Consider the following 18,766-nt stretch of genomic DNA (forward strand, 5'->3'; position numbering starts at 1 on the left):
ACTTTTGATGACCTATTTTCTATTTATCCTGGAAAAAATGTTCTGCATGGTACGTTTTTCCTTTGCTTTGTTAGAAAAGATCCCATTGCTCAATGATAATAACATTTGTACCAACTATATCCAGGCACATGTAAAGTAGTTTATCTCAGAGGCTGATACAACTTCAAAAATAATATGCGTTGCACAGAATATAAGGAAGAATATGTACATAAATAGCATAAATCTACAGTTTTAGAAGGCCACAGATCTTAACATCTTCTTCCCCTTTATACATTCCTAGTTGATTATTTATAAGCGAAATATAAATGCTGTTATACTGATAGACAAATAGTAGAAGAGACTAAGCAGTTATTACAAGAATTCTGCCCTTGTGTATAAAAAAGCTTTACTACAGTAAAATTTACCAAACTTCGTTTTCTATATTTTTGTCATTTTGGCAACATGAAAATGTTCATAGTTCTTGTTGTTTTTCCTTTGTAAGACCTTATTATATATTATGTAACAAATACTGTAAGAAAAACATTTTTAATACCAAACTGGATTAGGTAATGTGACTACTAAAGTATTCTTGGAATAAGAATTGTCATTTGTTGGCCCTGACGTCTTAATTTTGATTATTTTAAAAATATCTTTTGCGAAATTTCTCTGGTGTAAAGGTGCTCCTTGGTTTAATTTTGGAGAGGACTATGTTATATCTCCTCCCTTTTTGTTCCAGTATTTGTATGCGTTACTACTAAACTTTTTCATTTTCTACTAAACGTTTTAAAATGTAGAGCTAAGAAAAAAGTCTCTAAAAATAGAAAGTAACTTGTTTCATTAAAGATAGAGCTCTAAATTTTTGCCATGATCATGTCTCAGATTTTTTTTTTAGAGTTGCCCCTTCAAGGGCCAAGCCTAAATTAAAGCTCTCCTTCCTCTTTACTCATTCCATTTGCTTTATTTTGCTATAAATTCTTGAATGGGCACATGACTGTGCTGATCCTAATGCATTTGCCATAGAGATGCCTGACCAGGGTCCCCAGAAGTAAAAAGATTTTGGCTTGTTTAAATAATTTTACACGCATGTCTGCACATATTAGGGGGGGGGGGGGGTGTCATCCGATGGCATAAAAATTATTATTTTTGGTTTTAGCCCCCTAGAAAATTTCTCTGATCCCCCCTCCCCCTGTCCTAAGAGCCAGAATTGTGTCTGCCTATGTGTTCATGAAAAAATATTGACCATATTTGGCTTTGGCTAAAGATAATCCTAAACTGGATAAATTCTACCCAAAGTTTTGTGCATTGGTGTCACTTATTTCACTTCCCATAATCTTCTCTAGGCTACGAAGACAGTAATACCTTGAGGGGAGGGTGTAGCTTGTGATGGATAATCCAAAAATAATCACTTGTCACCTTAAAGTCTCATCTGTGTGAACTGATGTACACAAACTAGCTAAATCAAAGGTGAACATAGGGAGAGGCAAAATTTTCGTCAGAACATCTGAAAACCTGCAGTGTATTTTAATATTCCAACTGTTTTCTGGAAGCAACAATTTTTTCTGGATATTGTTAGTTCTATTCTGCCACAAATAAAGAGCTAAAATTGATGTTTTGCAAAAAAGTTAGGAGTATAACGCCTAGCAAACATGTGAATTGCTTTGTTTTGCAATATATTCTTCTTGTTCTCAGATCTGTATCAAATGCTGTATCCCTTAGAATATTTTGCTATATCCCTTAGAAGCTGCTTTGCAAGAAGATTTTGCACTCTTTTGTCTTTTTTAACTATAAGAATAACCATCACGCTTGTCAAATTTATCAGAAAAAATACAAATTTTTATTTTATTTAACAATTTCAAAGCTAAGCACTTACATGAAAAATGGAGAAGAAAATCAGAACTGCATCTAAGACAAGAGCAATTATATAACTCAATGCAGCAAATCCAAATGCCATTTCTTTTCTTGAGTCAATATCAGTCAAGCTATCAAATTATCTCATATCTTCATTACAAAGCACACACAAATGACGCCTGAAAAAAAACAGATGCTTTATACTTTATAGTATGTACATTCAACATATTATTATAAATATATATATATATATATATATATATATATATATATATATATATATATATATATATATATATATATATATATATATGTATATATATATATATATATACACACACACACATATATATATATATATATATATATATATATATATATATATATATCATATATACATACACATATATATACACACACATATATACACATATATATACACATATATATACACACACATATATATATATATATATATATATATATATATATATATATATATATATATATATATATATATATATATATATATATATATATATATATATATATATATATATATATATATATATATATATATATATATATATATATATATACATATATATATAAGGCACTAGCCCTCTCAACTTCTAAATGATGAGCCCTTTTTGAAGTTTCTACAACAATACTTTCTATAAAAACCTTATATGCCACCAGGGCATAACTCACAATGTTTGCCCCGAGGGCTAGGGGGGGGGTGTCATCCTCAAAGATATAATTTCCAGAACTTATAACTAAGTTGAACAAAATGCCTATCTCAGAATTTTGATTGGATGTGATTGGGGAAATAGTGGGCATGGAAAGGAGGGGGGTAGTTTCCCTCCAGTCATTTTTGACAATTAAAAAGGACAGTAACCCTTTAAATGTCCAATCAAATGAGCCCTTTTCAAAGTTTCTATGACAACTACTGCAATACAATGAGCCCCGGTCTAAAACAAACCAAAAAAAAAAAAAAAAAAAAACAAAAAAAAAAAAAATCAAATATTGTTGGTACAATATTTGTGCCAAATACATTGTGCCAACAATGTTCTTTACTTAGGTAGCGCTGTTGCGCTGCCTATGAAAAGCTACACCCCTATAATGTAACTTAATTGAGACCAGTTGGATCAATATGTTATTTTGAGTGCAGATAAGAATGGAAGGAAACATGAAAATATAATTAACAGAGACATACTGCATTTTCTAAAGTAAGTATATCTGGCAGAGTGGCAGCAATTCAAAAAAATATAAGGCAGGGGGGGGGGTAGGAATATGTTTTTTTTTAATCTAGGGGGACAATTTTCATTTATTTATTTTTAATTCAAACACCAACAGAAGGTATTTTTCCACAATAATACAAAAGGAATTTTATGGGTATGCCAAAAATCTGGTGCTAAGGGGGGGGGGGCTTCTCCAAATTTTCACAACAATACAAGTATTTTGCCTTTATTTTGGGATTTCAATCTCTCCTTCAGTAATTTGAAAATGCATCTGATGTTGGTTCAACAGGATGTGAAGCTAAATCTAGGCCTTGGTTACAAGTTTAAGATATAGATTTGCATATCTTTAGAGCCTTAAAAATTAGGATTGAGAAAAGGTATGCGGCTAATAATACTTTCCTTTTACTTTCCCTTAATAGTACTTTCTCATTTGAGCAGTACCGGTACATCTATTTCTCTAGGTTTCACTTTTATAACACAAAGATTTAAAAGGTTGTCAAATGTCAAAGATTTGACATATAGCTCAGAAACACACATAATTTAATAGTTCCTGAATTTAATCACCTAAATACTGTAATTTGTATAGGCCTATAGTTGATATCTGAAAACATGAAATAAAAAAAAGTGATACTTGTTTCATATTGATATGCTGAAACAATATAATTTAATGCCAGGCTTAAGGGGGTGGGAACTTAAAGATGTCACAAAAGTGATAAATAAGAAGGATTTTATTGGGTAAGCTCCACCACTCACACAAATAGACATGCAAAATTTAGGCAATTGGGCTGCATCATTTTTGAAGATTCACATCTATCCTTTGGAAAACATCAGAAACCCTTCCATATTCCAGAAGTCATCAGTTGTTCATCTAGTATCCTTCAGACATGTTGTACTCTGGATTTTCTGATTTTTCCAGATCTTACCAATACAGGAACTTATTGCATATAAGCAAAAAAAGAAATATAGATAGCAAAACCAGAAATATACAATTTAATGTTTTGTTCTAATTATTCTATTTTATAAATGAAATAGACTTATTATTATGAAAGGTTATCAAAAGTAATTGCCTTTTGGAATGGGGATGAGGAAGAGGTAGGTACTTCAAAATACCTCATTGAGAGATCATTAAGGCTCTGGATCCCTTCCACAGACTTGATACACCAAAATCAACTACTTTCTAAAATGCCCCTCTTGGGGCTATTTGGTAAAAATCTGGATGGTGATTGAAATTCTTACTATCTTGGAAATTAGCTAGGTTAAATGAAGAGAACTTTCAAGAACAGATCCATAGCCTCAATCATCTCCACCTCTTCCAGCTCCAAAGGGCACAAATCTTTGACAATCTTTGTGCTATGAAACTGAAGCCTTGAAAAATATAACTAATGGTCAAATAAAGCACAACGGAAGTGTTGTAAGACTCATATCTAAATCCTGGCTTAAAAGGTGTTACAAATTTGAAAAATCTATTTCTTCAGTTAAAAAAACAAAAAAAAATAGACATTCCTTAAAGCCTTCTGAAATAATAGGAATTGGACTTTCAAAAACAAGAGCCAAAGAAAAAGAGACTGAGGCATCAGTTTAGCGATTGACCACTTCCAAAGGGAACATTTTAACTAGGTAAGATTAATACAATTAGATTCCCTATTTTATTGTCTTTCCAAATATCATGGTTGCTTTTCTAATAATGAATGCTATATTTTAAATTCTAGGTTCCTTCCTTAAGGTCCATTGACCCAGCTCATCTACTTCCATAGATAGGAAGAAGTCCCTCAAATAGAATTTCATTCCATAATTTTCAAAGGAAATATTTTAAATAAGTAAAGTGAGTACCATTACATTTTCTATTTTGTGCTCTTTCCAAATATTATTGTTGCATTTTTGACAATGGAAAGGGTAGAGAGAGAAGCTTGATAACACTTTTGCATGCTGTATTTTAGACTCTAGATTCATTCCTAAAAACCCCATTGGCTAAACTCAACTACTTTCCAAGGTAGTATGCCTCAACTAGAATTTTGCCCTAGGATTTTACTGGAGCCTCATACAGCAAATGAATGTGCTGTTATTTTGTTATTATTTGCTTCCCTTAGAAGAGCTATAATTCTATAGTGTTATCCCATAGACTATAAACTAAACCCAGATGTGTCATGCATAAAGTGCCTCTAGTGCTCCAAGAGGTAACAGTATGTTATGGCCCCTGTAGCATTATGTGATACCTTGCTTTATGCCTGTGGATGTGCACCAGCTTGCTATTGCATGCTTATGCTTATTTGCCTAGATGCGTTATGCTTGTTTGCTTTGCTTATAGCATTCTTTATTATAGGTACCTGGGTTTTAAATAAAGATTTATCTACCAAACATTACATGGTTTCAGAAGTGAGTGATGAGTAATGGATGTCAACCAGCCAAGTATCAGTTGGGACTCGCTGTGTCTTCTAGATGAGTGGAAACGATTTGAGCAGCATGCTGGTCTTATGTTTGCGGGCTCCTTATCTGGGAAAACTGAGAAGATCATGTGTGCCTACCTACTTATCAAACAGTTCATGGTAACGAACTGTAAGTAAGGAGCGACCCGGCTCAATGGTAACCAAAACTCTAAAAAACGGAATTTTGATACCAATAGATACATCAAAAGAATCAGATTTTAATTCTTATTTCAAATATATAAATTTCATCAAGTTTGATTTTACCTATCAAAAGTGACGCACCTGAGAAAATTTGGCTGATTTTCGAAAAAAGGTGGAAAGACCCCCTAACAATTATTGAACCTTATTCAAATTCACAACATCATATTCAGCGTATCAGAGAACCCTACTGTAGAGGTTTCAAGCTCCTATCTACAAAAATGTGGAATTTTCCATTTTTTGCCAGAAGAAAGATCACAGATGCGTGTTTATTTATTTTTTTTCTTTTTCCCAAGGGTGATCGTATCGACCCAGTGGTCCTAGAATATCGTGGGAGGGCTCATTAGAACGGAAATTAAAAGTTCTAGTGCCCTTTTTAAGTGACCAAAAAAAATGGAGGGCAACTAGGCCCCCTCCCATGCTCATTTTTTCCCAAAGTCACCCAATCAAAATTTTGAGATAGCCATTTTGTTCAGCATGGTCGAAAATATTATAACTATGTCATTTAGAATGACTTAATCCCTCGAAGCCCCCAGGAGGAGGGCTGAAAGTTATGAACTTTACCCAATGTTAACAACATATAGTATTGGTTATTGGGACCGAGCTCAATGGTAACCAAAACTCAAGAAAACGGTATTTTGATACAAATAGATACATCAAAAGAATCGGATTTAAATGCTAATTTCAAATACATAAGGTTCATCAAGTTTAGTCCTACCCATCAAAAGTTACGCGCCAGAGAAAATTTGGCTGATTTTCGAACAAAGGGAAAAACCCCCTAAACGTTATAGAACCTTAATGAAAACCCTACTGTAGAGGTTTCAAGCTCCTATCTACAAAAATGTTGAATTTTGCATTTTTTGCCAGAAGAAAGATCAAAGATGCGTTTTTATTTTTTTTTTTTTTCCCAGATGTGATCGTATCAACCCAGTGGACCTAGAATATCGTGGGAGGGCTCATTGGAAAGTAAATTAAAAGTTCTAGTGCCCTTTTTAAGTGACCAAAAAAATGGAGGGCAACTAGGCCCCCTCCCATGCTCATTGTTTTCCCAAAGTCACCTGATCAAAATGTTGAGATAGCCATTTTGTTCAGCATGTTAAAAAAAAATTGTAAGTATATCTTTTAGGATGACTTAATCCCCCAAAGTTCCCAGGAGGAGGGCTGAAAGTTATGAACTTTACCCATTGTTAACATATAGTATTGGTTATTGGGAAGTATACAGTACAGACGTTTTCAGGGGAGATTTTTCCTGGTAGTGAGGGGGGGGAGTCGGGCAGGGACGTACGCAGGGCGGGGGGCCTCCGGGCCCGGCCCCCCCCCCCCCGAAATCTCACGATTTTTTTCATTTCCCCATAATTTTCTGATTTTTCTCACAGAATAATGGTTTTGAAGGATTTGGCCCCCCCCCCCCGAAACAAATTGCCCCCCCCCCGAAACAAATTCCTGCGTACGTGCCTGGGGTCGGGGATTATGTAGGAGGATCTTTCCATGAAGGAAGTTTTCATGGGGGAAGGGACATTGCTATAAAGGGGACGCCGGACTTCCCAGCATTATTTAAAAAAAGATCAGAAATTAAATATAAAAAAGCAAGTTTTTCAACTGCAAGAGCAGCAACATCAAAACTTTAAACGAACAGAAAATATTACATATATGATTGGGTTCACCCCCTGGTCAATACCTCACTCTTTAAGCCAAAGATTTTTTAGTACTTTCATAAGAGCTATTTATTCTAATTAATGGCCTTTGTGATTAAGTGGTCATTTTTAAAGAATTGGAACTAAATTCGAACTTTAGCGTAAAGAGCGAGGTATTGACTAGAGGGCGAACCCCCTAATATACGTATTAAAAATATATGAATATAGAAGTTCGTTACGTAAGTTAGGTATATTTATTACTAATAAAAACATTCGTAAATAAAATTAAACAAGTTTCGAGAAAGCCATTTAACCAAATAAAAGTAAATTAATATGAAAATTTTTTTTAATTATTCATGTACTGTGAGCCAAGATCAAAATCTGCATTTATTCAAAAAGTTCAAAAATTAAGTTAAAAAAACATGTTTTTTTTAACTGAAAGTAAGGAGCAACATTAAAACTTAAAACGAACAGAAATTACTCCGTATATGAAAGGGGCTGTCCCCTCCTCAACGCCTTGCTCTTTACGCTAAAGTTTGACTTTCTCACAACTCTATTTTTTTTAAACAATAAAAAAGTTTAGCGTAGAGAGCGAGGCGTTGAGGAGGGGACATCCCCTTTCATATACGGAATAATTTCTGTTCGTTTTAAGTTTTAATGTCGCTCCTTACTTTCAGTTAAAAAAACTTGCTTTTTTTTATTTAATTTGGGTAGGAGACAAGGGAAGAGATACTTAATACCTTCAACTTCAGTGAGAATGAAAAGGTCAAGCTTGAGCCATACATGACAAAATTCAAAGATTATGCAACACCTAAAACAAAAAGCGTTTTTGCTAGGTACATCTTTCAGAAACGTGACCAACATGAGGGAGAAAACAGAGAAAGCTACATAACAGAGGTGAAAACCTTGGTTAAGGCCTGTAGCTACAGGGACGATGACGAAATGGTACGAGACAGAATAGTCTGTGGAATACTGAACCCACATATCAGAGAGCGCCTGCTAGTAGAAGGGGATGCCCTAACCCTTGAAACAACTATAGAGAAATGTTGCAAGTTTGAAACAACCCAGGCACAGCTAAGAATGTTTGATGAAGGTAGCATAAAAAAAGAAGTTGATTCCATTCACAAAATCAATTGCTGCCCAAACAGAAGAAATGACGAGTTCAAGACCACCAGACCAAGATCTAGAGAATGCACGTGGAGGCAGCTACAGCCCTAATCATTCATGTCCTACAAAAGGAAAAACATGTTCAAAGTGCCGCAAGCCTAACAATTTTGCACGCGTCTGCAGAAGCAACAAGGTTGTAAATGTAGTTTCAGGCACCAACAACACACTTGAAAACTCTGATGATGAGGACAAGATATTTCTGCATGAAGTCTCGGAAACAAATAACAAGGAAGAAGCCATAGTTTCCCTCGAAATAAACGCCCAGTTGCCAGTTGGTTTCAAAGTTGACACAGGAGCACAAGCAAACATCCTTCTTATCAAGTATTTCAACATGCTCTAGCCATAGCCAGAAATAACCAAGGCTAGGCAGAAGCTTACTAGTTACTGTGGTGACAGGATTCCTATTCAAGGGGCATGTACTTTGAGCTGTACCTACGAACAATCAAGGCCTTCCAACCAGCAGTTCTACATTGTAGAAGCAGACTCTGTTCCCATAATTGGCTTCAGATCAAGCTTGGATCTGAATCTTATTAAACTGATCATGAATGTCAACTCTGCTGCAAGCACTGAAATACCAATCTGCAATTCTGTTTTGGAGGTTATTAAAGAGTTTAATGATGTCTTTGAAGGGCTAGGAAAGCTGGATGGCAAGTGCCATTTTTATTTGAAGGATAGAGGTTCATGCTGTAAGGAAAATTCCATCAGCTCTTTGCAACAAGCTTAAAGCAGAGCTTGAGAAAATGGAGAAAGATGGTGTCATTGAGAAGCTGACTCTCCCTACTAAATGGGTCAACTCCATGGTGGCTGTTGAAAAGTTGAAGACTCTATATCCAACTTGCATGGAGCAAAGTACTTCACAAAGCTAGACGCATGTTCAGGATACTGGTCATTGTTGCTAGATGAGGAATCCTCCAACCTAACTATATTCAACACTATCTTTGGAAGATACTGTTTCAAGCGTATGCTGTTTGGCATTATATCAGTGCAGGACGAATTCCAGAGGTGCATTGAGGAAGTGTTTGAAGGTCTCACTGGCTTTATAGTCGTCATAGATGATCTGCTAGTTTTCAGTTCAACCTTGGAAGAGCATAATCAGCATCTTGTTGCTGTCTTAAACAAGGCACAAGCAAAAGGGGTGAGGTCCAACCTCAGTAAATGTAAATTTGGTGTACAAGAGGTATCATACTTTGGCCACATGATTGGCGAAAAAGGGATGCGCCCTGATCCAGAGAAGCTATGTGAAATTAACGCAATGCCAAAGCCAGAAAACAAAGAAGAGCTGACCACCCTCCTAGGAATGCTAAATTACTTAGCCAGGTACATCCCAAATCTATCAACAAAATGCAAGGACCTTTGTGACATCTGCAAAGACAAAGACTTTGTTTGGGAAACAAAGCACAATGTTGCCTTAAAGGAGATAAAGGGCTCCATTGTGTTGCACTTTCATTTCTTTGATCACCAAAGTACCTCAATTGACCTGACAGTTGATGCCTCATCACATGGCCTAGGAGCATACATCTCAACAAATGGACAGGCAATAGCATATGCTTCTCGAGCCCTTACGCCTACCAAGCAAAGATACTCACAGCTACAGAAAGAGCTTTACACCATTGTATTTGGCTACCAATACTTCCATCATTACATTTATGGAAGGCAAGTCAATGTGTTCACTGATCATTGCCCTCTTGAAACCATCTTACAACAGCCTTTGCACAAGGCCCTTGCAAGACTACAAAGGATGATGCTCTCGATTCAGCCATACAACTTGAGTTTCACTTACCAACCCTGTGCTGAAATACCAGTTGCTGATGCTTTATCAAAGCTCCACCTGTCAGACATTGACAAGGCAAGCCAGAGAGAACTCAAAGCGTATGTACACCAAGTTGTCAAGTTACTTCCGGTGAGTAATTCAAAACTGCAGGAAATCCGCAACCTGTCTAAAGAAGACCCCCAGCTAGTTGCACTCAGACAAATTATAGAAAATGGCTGGCCAGTTTGCTGCAAGCTATGTCCTGGTCACGTACTGCCATTTTGGGGAGTCTGACACAAACTCTGCATCAATGACAAAATCATATTCAAGGGAGACAGGATAGTGGTACCAGCATGTCTGAGATCCGACTCTGACAAGTTAAAACAGCTACACACGTCCCATCTAGGGCTGGAGAAAACTAAACAGAGAGCCAGGATGCTAATCTACTGGCCTTGACTGAACACAGACATAGAAAATCTCATTGTCAGCTGCTTCAAATGCAAAAAAAACAGAACGAGTCTACAAAAAGAGCCATTAATCTGCTCACCAGCTTCAGTTCTCCCCTGGCAACAAGTTGCCTGTGACATATTCACCTGGCATGGAGCCAGCTACCTCCTAGTGGTGGACTACCATAGCTGCTTTTTTGAAACTGATCTATTGTGTGAATTAACATCTGCAGAAGTGATTTTGAAACTGAAGTTGCATTTTGCCTGTCATGGCATACCCCAGGCATGGGCACCCATAAGCTGAATTCCAGGGGGGGGGCAAACTTCGTCTAATTGCTACTTTTAATGCTATATAATAGAAATCTCAGAACAAAAATATAAAAATAAGGCAGCATCATTCAGCCAGGGGGAGGGCAAGAGCCCCCCCCCTGCCCCCCATATGGGCGCCCATGACCCCAGGTCATTATGTTCAATAATAATAGACAATTAGTGTCCCAAGAATTCAAGAGGTTTGCCAGAGACTGGGGATTTGAGCTAAAAACTTCCAAGTTCAATATACCCCCAGTCAAATGGATTAGTGGAAAAGACTATCCAGACTTGCAAGAGCATCATGACCAAGGCAAGTGAAAATGGATTGGACCCATACCTCGGAATTCTGGAATACCATAACACCCCAATAGATGGTTTAGCTGCCCCCTCACAAATGCTCATGAGCTGCCAGCTCTGCTTGAAACTGCCATGCACAGAAAAGCACTTGGAAAAGAGAGTGGTACAGACTTCTCAATTCTTGGTGAGCAGAGAGATGGCTCAACACAGACAGAAATCCTACCAAGACCAGCATGCTAGAGAGCATCCCGAACCCAGAGCAGGTGACCAGATCTTCTTCAGAAAACAGCCAGAAGTGCTGTGGAAAAGCAGCAAAATAATTAAAGAGGCAGATGAGCCTAGATTGTACTACCTATCAACTAAAGATGGTACAATCCTTTGCTGCAACCAAAGACACTTAATCAAAGCAGCCTCTCCACTCACACCCGATGATAGACCTGCCATGAAGTACCCCTCCAGGGCTGTGTCAAGGTCACTAAACCTGGGACATGTTGGAGATTATCCTAAAACTACTGCAAGCATGAGTCTGCACAGATCATTGCAGAGATTCCCAACTACCACCACCAAGCCCCGTTTGGCCATAGCTGAGACCCACCTGCCAGCAAGTGAATCGTCTAGCACAATTCAAGCACAAGCAACAGCTGTTCAGGCCACAAGATCCAGCAGAGTGGTGAAGCCACCAGAGAGACTACACCTGTAATGAATAACAAAGTGACAATGAGGCATTTGTGTCTAGTGTAGGTCTGCCAAAACCCATTGGCAGCTGATGGGAGTGATCCTTGTGCCTCTCAGTGTAGTGTTCTGTTGTGAGCGATAATTTGCCAAGTTATTGCCAGCTAGCAGAGTAAGTCTAGCGCCTCCATGCCTAGAGATAGAAGGAGCTCATCTCTTGGAAATATAAGGCATGTTTTTTAAGTAAGTACCGTTTTGCAATTCCGCTGCCACAGCACTAAGGTCGTGATTCTGCGCATGCGCGCTGGTTACCTACATCTCTTGTCTACGCACTGACGCCATTACAGTCTGATTCTTAATTGTATACGTTGTTTACTGAGTGTTTAAGATGCCTCCGACAATCATAAGTCCTGCCGATTGTGAAGTACGGGCGGTTATACAATTTCTTAGTGCTAAAGGTGTAAAACCAATCGATATTCATCATGAGATCTGTGAAGTTTACGGACAAAACATTATGAGTGATGGAATGGTAAGGAAATGGGTGAGAGCATTTAAAGATGGCCACACAAATGTGTATGATGAAGAATGGAGTGGGCGTCCTTTGGTCTTTAATGAAGATTTGGTGCAAAAAGTGGAAGAAAGTGAGAGAAAACAGACGCTTTACAATTTCATCAATGTGCGACTGGTTTCCTCAATATTCTCGTAGTGTTTTGTATTGCATTGTGACTGAGAACTTGAATTACCAGAAATTGTGTTCACGTTGGGCTCCAAAAAAGTTGACGGATTTGCACAAAACCCAACATTTAGGCAGTGCATTAACTTTCCTTGAGCAGTACCACAATGAAGGTGAAGATTTTTTAGACCAAATTGTTACTGGTGACGAAACATGGGTGGCCTACGTCACACCAGAATCAAAACAACAATCCATAGAATGGCGACATTCATCATCACCCAAAAAAGTGAAATTTAAGCAAACAATTTCTGCCCGGAAAATCATGTGCACAGTTTTTTGGGACAAAAAAGGAGTATTGCTTGTGGAGTTCCTGCCTCGTAATAAGACAATCAATGCAGCGTCTTATTGTGAGACATTGAACAATCTGCGTTGTGCAATCCAGAACAAAAGACGTGGCAAGTTGAGTAAGCACATCATTTTGCTGCATGACAATGCCCGTCCACATGTGGCTAATCGGACCAAAGATCTCATCATATCTTTTAAATGGGAAACTCTAGATCATCCTCCATACAGCCCTCATCTGGCGCCCTGCGACTACCATTTGTTCCTGCACTTGAAGAAACACCTGGGTGGTCAGCGTCTTCAAGATGATAACAAAGTCAAAACAGTTGTGATACAGTGGTTAACAAGTCAGGCGGGAGAATTCTATGAGGAGGGTATTCAAAAACTGGTGTCACGTTATGACAAGTGCCTCAATATTCACGGAAATTATGTAGAAAAGTAGATTAAGGTACAGGTTTTCATGTAAAAATAAAATTATTGCAATATCTTTGCACGTCTTTTTTTAATTCCAAAACGGTACTTACTTAAAAAACAACCCTCGTAGCTGAAGGGGGATGTAGCATTATGTGATACCTTGCTTTATGTCTGTGGTTATGCACCAGCTTGCTATTGTGTGCTTATGCTTATTTGCCTTGATGCATTATGCTTGCTTGCTTTGCTTATAGTGTTTTTTATTATAGGTGCCTGGGTTTTAAATAAAGATTTATCTACCAAACACTGCAGCCCCAAAAGGTAACTTATTATCTTGTCTATAGTCTTAGACATGCCTCTGATGTAAAGTTAAGGACTAATTAGATATAAAAATTAGCTTTTAAACAAGGCCTTGAACAAGTCTCTATGATGTTTTAGTTCCCTGTTAGCAACAAAAAAATACAGAGCAAAAAGAAGGACAAAGAATGTTACTCATCAAAAATTGAATTTAAAAAGAGCAAAGGATGATGTATTTGCTTTCTTCCTAGCAAAATTATATTCATATATATATATATATTCATATATATATATATATATATATATATATATATATATATATATATATATATATATATATATATATATATATATAACTTTTGCCTAAATAGGATGGGAAGGAGTTTTAAGGGTAATTCTGTTATAAGAAACGACTTTTAGAAAATTAGAAATTTTCAGACAAATAAAGAGGTAAGCCTTGAATATATTTGGTTAGAGGAGCATACACCACTGTGCTGGCCTCAGTCAGCTGGACACTGCAGTGAAATGTTAGCAGAAGTAGGGTGAGACCTCTTCTTTGGCATTCTGGAAAAATAGCAATGGGTTTTTGGACCATCCCTCTTTACTACAGCATGATGCAATGTAAGGGCAGTAACAAGAACCCTGCCTTCTTGGTCAAATTTGCATCAATAATTTGTCAGCATAAATTAAAAATATGGTCTTTATTTTGAAAATTGCAAGGAAAAATTATATTTTATATATGTGATTTATAGAATAAATATCAAGCAATAAAAGTTACATTTCTAGCATCAGAAAAAAATCGGCTTTCTGTTATATATACATCAAAATAGGATAATTGGGATAAGAATATTTACATCAAGATAGGATAATTGGTATTTGCAAAAAGAGGTCCTTCTAGGTATGTCAATAAACTAATAGTTTCAAGTGTTTGATCTTAAATAATTTTAATAATAAACATATTGATGCATAGCTTAGACTTTTAGCTATTCATTAATATATACAATTTTTCTCAATTCCCCTTTGGTAACAAGGTGTGAGAGTTTTAGTTTTACATATTTTTGCTCAATTGGATACTGGTTTTTTACCCTAGCAGGCAAGGCTAGCAATGGTTCTAGGCTGTTTTATTGTTAAGTTTCCTTCTGTGGGGCCTCTACTATAGATTAAAATCCTTTATGAAATCCTAGGCTATACTTTACAGTAAATTTTTTGCAAATCATATTATTGAGTTAGAAATAAAGTAAACATATCATTCAATGCCTTTTCTTATGCTCTTTCCAAATATAATAATCATTTTTGTCAGAAATGAATTTTACCCCCACCCCTATATATACCAATTAAGGGTTAATATTTGCACATTAGGGGGTAGGGGTCAAGTTTAAACTTACCTCCCATTTACATAAGAAATAAATTTTACCATGCCCACTCCCCCTAATGTGCAAATATATACCCTGAATTGGTATATATATATATATATATGGGTGGGGGCTAAAATTCATTTCTGACAAAAATGATTATTATATTTGGAAAGAGCATAATAAAAGGCAATGAGTGGTATGTTTACTTTATTCCTAAGTCAATAATATGATTTTCAAAAAAATTACCTACTTTACCACCTTTTGAATATTTTTAATGTAGCATAGAGTTATCCAAGTTGGTAAATTTTGTTATTCATATTATTGACTAATGAATAAAGTAAACATACCACTCAATGCCTTTTTTAAATGCTCTTTCCAAATATAATACTAATTTTTTTGGAAATGAATTTTATCCTCACCCCTATATAGGCTATACCAATTCAGGGTATATATTTACATGCTAGAAGGGGTGGGGGGGGGGGGAGTTTAAACTTACCTCTCATATACATCAGAAATAAAATTTACCCCCAACCTCCCTGCAAATATATACCCTGAATTGGTATATAGGTAAATATTTACCAAATCATATTATTGACTTACAAACAAAGTAAATAACCACTTGATGCCTTTTTTTATGCTCTTTCCAAATATAATAATCATTTCTATCAGAAATGAATTTTTTCCCCACCCCTATATATACAAATTCAGGGTATATATTTGCATAATAGGGGGGTGGGGATATATTTGATTTCCAATGTAAATGGGAGGTGAGTTTAAACTTTACCCCCACCCCCCTAATGTGCAAATATATACCCTGAATTGGTATATATAGGGGTGGGGTAAAATTTATGTCTGACCAAATGATTATTATATTTGGAAAATTTGTAAGTCAATAATATAATTTGGTAAATATTTACTGGTATATATAGGGGGTGGGGGTAAAATTCATTTCTAACAAAAATTATTAACCTAGCCTATATTTGTAAAGGGCATAAAAAAAGGCACAAATTGGGAGGCTATGTTCCCATTATAAATTGATCACTCCTCTTAACAGGTAAACATTTACGGTAAAATTCTACTTTAGCTACTTTTGGCTATCTTGGGAAGGGGTTAGGTTAGGAAAATGAGACTTTCAGGGATGGGTCTACAGGCTAAAGTATGTCCCGGGAAGGTATTTTGAAGTACCTACCTCCAAACCTTCTCCCTCTAGAGGGTCATGAAATTTGCCTACATGACAGGTCTATACCCATTGAAATTTTGACAAAACAACATTTTACCTTAATTTTCAGTTATCAGTTTCTTTTTCTCTGGCTTTAGCTCTGAAAATGCAATTTCTAGTTATTTGAGTAGAATTTTAAGACATATAAATAGTTAATTTCCAAAATTTAGGAAATGTATTTGCATATCTTTAAAACCTCTATAAATTGGGATTGAGCAAAGTTGTGAAGCTGAAAACAATTTTGTTGTACTTCATTTTCAGCAGAAGATCTATTTTGCAAGGTTTCACTTATATAACTCATATATTTTTAAAGGTCATCAAAGGTCAGGACTCTCTAGAGAGAGAAGGAGCAGAGGTGGATACTTCAAAATACATTCCCAGAACATAATTTAGCCGGTAGGCCCATCCCTAAAAGTTTCATTTTCTTAACCTAACCCCTTTCCAAGATAGTCAAAAGTAGCTAAAGTAGAATTTTAGCAAATTTACCTCCAAGTTAGCTCCAGTTCAGAGCTGAAATAGGCTTAGTCTAGCTTTAAGGTGGCTGGGATAACCAAGATGGGGCCTTGCAACAATGTTTTTATTTATTTTTCTCTAGCCAACAGGAACTATTTTTTAATACTTCAGCTACCTGACTTTCACCCTTGCTAGAAAAATTAGAATGTGAATTGTGAAATAAAATAATCCAAGAAGGTTCCCACTGCAAAAAAATATTGTTAGGCTACTATTCAGGTTCTAAAAAACACTCACACTCAGGGTTGCCAACTGCCGACGTCAAAAAAGAGTGCAAATCAAGGCCAGAAAAGAGTGCAAGTTGTTAAAAGCGTGTGGAAGTCAAAAAATTTGCGCGCGCGCGGCTACCGCCGTGCGCGCAGCCCCTTTCACTATTCTGAGTTTCTGACCATTCTTAGGCCATTTAGACATAATTACCAGTTATCCTTCGATCGATAAACATATTTTCTTTAAATTTTTCAATTGTATTTTAAATAAAGTTAGGAAGTCAACCTCTAAATAATAAGTTAGATAATTATTATCACTCTTTTTTTAGCCTAAAAGATAATGCTCTGCATGAAATTTGCAGAAGTTTATCTTGATTCCTTGGATCTTTAACTGAACTATAGTTGACTGCATCCAATGTTTAATTAAAGTTTTGTCGCCATTTTATCCAAACGTTTTGAAAGGAATATAAGAGGTCCAAGTAACTAGTCGTGAACTATAGCTGACTTTACTGTAGTCAAGTCAAGTACCGTACCCTAGAACAGCGAAAAAAAATGGAAGCAGAAACAAAACAGATTTATCATCCTTTAAAACAGCACACAAAATTGCGCGTTTATTGCATTTTCATTTGCATTTTAACACGTTGTGCCTCAGTGTCCCCCAGCAAATTTGGAAACCGTTGAAGAAGAGGCACAAGAGTGTTCACATCTCCAGATAAGGCAACATTTGGACTTGAGCATTTGAGATTTTCCAACGTTAGGTCATTTTAATAGATCCGTTTGCTCATTTGTGAGTACAACTCCAAAAAGAAATTCAGACAGCTCATCTGGATGCAGTGAACCTGCTGAGCACTCAATTAGCCAGTGTTTTGCAGGCTTCTAATGAGTCACAGTACATTTGGTCCCAACTTTATACAATCAAGTACAAGAAAATGAGCTGGGCTCAACTGAATTTTAAATGGATCTTGTACTCACCCTATTTCTTTCTTTTTGACATAGCACTTGAGGAGCAACAAATACGTCTTTCGCATTGTTTCCAAAAGCCTGTGAATCCATGTTCCCTCAGCTTGAAACTCTGTGTTTAGTATATTGATATTTTGTTAGACAAATGAAAGACAATATAAAATAACTTTCACAGATGAATCACGGATAAAAGAAAGAATTTTATTAGCCTTTTCTTTGGCTCCTCTATCCCCAGCGGAGTCAGCTTTTCCATGGTTGGTAAAGAATAAAAGGAGTGGGTTCCACTGCGCAAAGATCCGTTCAACGGAAGCTTCAAGGGTGAGCCATGGTATACTTGAAGTCTGCAAAAACTTATGGTTTTCCACACGACAGAAATTTTGGTAGATTTTTAGTTCATCCCGTCTTTTTGGGCTATTTGCCACATATGCAACTACGTCACGAATAAAAATGTCAATTCCATCTGGCAACTTCTTAGCTGCATATGCAGGACAGAGAGCAAGAGAATGGCTAGTGCAGCCTATCACAAGAAAATCTGGCAAATATTCTTTTAACAGTTCACCAAGACCTTTTTGATGCCCAGTGTTAACACTGGCATTGTCAAAGGTAATCACCATCACATTTTGCAAAGGTATTCATAGGCTTTCCAAATGTCCAAGTATTAGACGTTTTTACCCTTCTGAACTGCCCTCACTTACTTGCAAAAGACCCAGATTGTCTTCTCGCACTATATCTTGGGAGTCTTTGTACTTTGGTGTAAGGACCAAGACCTTCTGCCAAGATTTATCGGTAGATTCGTCAACTACTAAAGAGATATGAGCTTTCTTCAGTT

General features: G+C 36.4%; 2 protein-coding genes across 6 annotated transcripts in view; one reads left to right on the top strand and one right to left on the bottom strand.

Annotated features, from left to right (window-relative positions):
- Positions 1 to 17,052, bottom strand: part of cni (protein cornichon) — a 30,906-nt gene extending 13,854 nt beyond the window's left edge. Inside the window, exons 1-2 of one of the 5 annotated variants that reach the window (XM_089091527.1) lie at positions 17,009 to 17,052; positions 1,850 to 2,006 (exon numbers count right to left, since the gene is read on the bottom strand). In XM_089091527.1, the coding sequence (XP_088947653.1) occupies positions 1,850 to 1,930 (81 nt within the window). In that variant the 5' untranslated portion in view covers positions 1,931 to 2,006; positions 17,009 to 17,052. The other 4 variants (XM_089091525.1, XM_089091526.1, XM_089091528.1 and 1 more) reach the window with 4 other exon arrangements.
- On the top strand, positions 8,477 to 9,214 carry LOC148950253 (uncharacterized). Its single transcript, XM_089091814.1, is given in 1 exon segment — positions 8,477 to 9,214. A coding segment is annotated over 1 exon segment (738 nt).
- Positions 17,053 to 18,766: the final 1,714 nt, after the last annotated feature.

The sequence above is a fragment of the Artemia sp. Qi Xiang Cuo genome, chromosome 7 (assembly GCF_049724085.1).
Source record: "Artemia sp. Qi Xiang Cuo chromosome 7, ASM4972408v1, whole genome shotgun sequence".
Classification (NCBI taxonomy): domain Eukaryota; kingdom Metazoa; phylum Arthropoda; class Branchiopoda; order Anostraca; family Artemiidae; genus Artemia; species Artemia sp. Qi Xiang Cuo.